We start from the raw sequence: 2,910 nt of genomic DNA, 5'->3' as shown, positions 1-2,910 counted from the left end.
GTCCTGCTGCCAGGAGGTGTCTGCAGGGCAGAGCTAAGCACACAGTGTGTGGGATGGGGTCCATGAGCACTGACAGGGAGGACACCTGGGGATATTGAAACAGCTCCCGGCAGAGACATCTGCAGGCAGCAGAGACATGGGCGGGGAATGAGAGGACAGTGCTAACGGAACAGTCTGACAGGACAATGAGAGAAGCTCCCTGTCGGCCCTCAAAGGCATGGTTTTGAAGGGCATGGGTCAACTCCTTGGAAGCCAGACCTTCAGCAGAGCACACTCTCCTGAGCGTCCATCTTTCCCTTCCTGGCCTTCCCTCCCCTGGCAGAAGCACTGTGGCATTTCCCTTGTGTCTCCTGCGCCGCTGTTCTTGTTTGGAGGCTCTCTGGGGATGCGGGTTTCAGCTGCAGCTGAGACGCTCACCCTGTGGGTCGTGCCATGCTGATGCCTCCATGGCAGGGAGATGTCCAAACCCGTTGTAAACAGTGGGGTGGGAAAAAGCTGAGTCTCCCATCAGGATATCCTAATGGAAGTGCACAGCTCTCCATCAAGGTCTTTGTCATATCTGGGAGCCCAACACAGAAGACAGGGAGTAACCAGGCAGTTGCACGTAGGCAGCTGGAATGAGCCCGAGCCTGCGACTGGACTGACGGGCAGACTGGCTGTCCTCACTCTGCACTGAGGGACAGTCCCTTTGCCTCCCAGGACTCTCAAGATCTCGCTTGCAGTGCAGTACAAATGCCAGGGTTGCCTACCTGTGATAAGAGCTCCTAGGAGGGACACAGGCAGCTAGAACAAAATAAACAGCCAACACTGTTCTGCAGTCAAGTGAATTGAGGCTGAATATGCTGTAAAGTCCATCACAGGTTGATTTAATCACAGTTCACTCCAGCTTCCAAATAACCTATTGCAGTAGGGCAGGACTAAGTCCTCCAGAGACCACTGCAGAGTCCTCTCCTCCCAGTGGCACCCTCAGCCACAACAAGCCAGCACTCAGGTAAGGAAAATGCCCAAAGCTCTCTGAAAGGGGAGAGGAAGTTTGGGGGGGGGGGGGGGGGGGGGGGGGGGGGGGGGGGGGGGGTGTAAATGAAGAATAGCTTTGATTTTGCTCAGAGAAATCTCCCCTAACTTTTCACTGCCAACAAGACACCCCAGTTGAGATGGGGGGAACTGTGAAAATACCCCACCCCCCACCCCTCTGAAAATGCCTTCTGCCATTCCCAAGGAGTGCAGATGCTGACAAGCCCGTCGGAATTAGGAGCGGTTTGATCTGACAAATACAATGACCAGGCTCCTGCCCCTTCTATTCCCATGAACCCATGGCTTCACAGCAGGGTTGACTCCTGCACAAACCCAACTTCTCACTTTTTTTTTTTTTTTTCATGCACAGTTCCCCACGCCCAGAGGCAGCAAATGTCCAACGCCAGCTCCATCACCCACTTCCTCCTCCTGGCATTTGCAGACATGTGGGAATTGCAGCTCTTGCACTTCTGGCTCTTCCTGGGCATCTACCTGGCTGCCCTCCTGAGCAACGGCCTCATCATCACCGCCATAGCCTGTGACCACCGCCTCCACACCCCCATGTACTTCTTCCTCCTCAACCTCTCCCTCCTTGACCTGGGCTGCATCTCCACCACTCTCCCCAAATCCATGGCCAATTCCCTCTGGGACACCAGGGACATTTCCTATGCAGGATGTGCTGCACAGCTCTTTCTGTTTGTCTTTTTGATGTCGTCAGAGTTTCATCTCCTCACTGTCATGGCCTACGACCGCTACGTTGCCATCTGCAAACCTCTGCACTACGGGACCCTCCTGGGCAGCAGAGCTTGTGTCCACATGGCAGCAGCTGCCTGGGGCGCTGGTTTCCTCAATGCCATGCTTCACACAGCCAATACATTTTCACTACCACTCTGCCAAGGCAATGCCATAGGCCAGTTCTTCTGTGAAATCCCACAGATCCTCAAGCTCTCCTGCTCCAACTCCTTCCTCAGGGAAGCTGGGCTTCTTGTGTTTAGTGCTCTTCTATTTTGGGGGAGTTTTGTTTTCATCGTGCTGTCCTACGTGCAGATCTTCAGGGCCGTGCTGAGGATCCCCTCCGAGCAGGGACGGCACAAAGCCTTTTCCACGTGCCTCCCTCACCTGGCCGTGGTCTCTCTATTTCTCTGCACTGGCATGTTTTCCAACCTGAAGCCCCCCTCAATCTCTTCACCATCTTTGAATCTGGTCGTGGCAGTTCTGTACGCGGTGGTGCCCCCAACATTGAACCCCCTCATCTACAGCATGAAGAACAAGGAGCTCAAGGATGCAGTCAAGAAACTGCTTGGATTTATTTCAGCAGCCACAGACTGCCAGCCTTCCTCTGCAAATGGCTCCCACTCTCTGTCGTGACAGCCCAAGCCTCTCTTCTTTTTTTGGTTTGGTTTTTTTTTTTTTTTTTACCTCTTGTGATGCTGTTGTCTTTAAGGAAATGTCATTATTCATCCCCTCCGGACAATGTATCCACCTGTCTTGTGTGACCCTGAGACTTTGTGTAAATGAGGAGCCAGGCTCTCCGTGTATTTCTCTAAATAAACAAACTTGCTGCAGCAACGTCTTTCTCCAAGGTCCACCCTCAGTGGAGCAGGACGGAATGGGAAATGAAAACCCCTTTGCGGCTGCACCAGGTGGGGGCAGGCTGCTCTGTCCCTGGGGCAGCAGGAGCAGCCTGAGGACCCCCCCAGAGCCCATGGTGTTGTGCTGGTCTGGGGAGAGGGGATGGCACGGGTTGGGTCTCCTGGAGAGAAGAGCAGGAGACACGGGGTGACACTGACCTCTGTTTCCCTGTGCTATGGAGGTCGCCCATGCTTGGGTGTGACCCTCAGGAGCCACTACGGCCTTCAGAGGGTCTGGGGTGTGGTGTGAGTGCCCGGAGGTCTG

The 2,910-nt window shown here is 54.4% G+C and overlaps 1 protein-coding gene across 1 annotated transcript; it reads left to right on the top strand.

Annotated features, from left to right (window-relative positions):
• The first annotated feature begins 1,407 nt into the window (after positions 1 to 1,407).
• On the top strand, positions 1,408 to 2,382 carry LOC142598713 (olfactory receptor 14J1-like). The gene has a single exon (XM_075737993.1). It carries the CDS (start codon positions 1,408 to 1,410, stop codon positions 2,380 to 2,382), a length of 975 nt encoding a protein of 324 aa, XP_075594108.1.
• The last annotated feature ends 528 nt before the right edge of the window (positions 2,383 to 2,910 follow it).

This window comes from Balearica regulorum, chromosome 30 (genome assembly GCF_011004875.1).
Source record: "Balearica regulorum gibbericeps isolate bBalReg1 chromosome 30, bBalReg1.pri, whole genome shotgun sequence".
Lineage (NCBI taxonomy): Eukaryota > Metazoa > Chordata > Aves > Gruiformes > Gruidae > Balearica > Balearica regulorum.
Note: the sequence above shows the minus strand (reverse complement) of the source record. Positions and strands in the feature narration are given on the sequence as shown.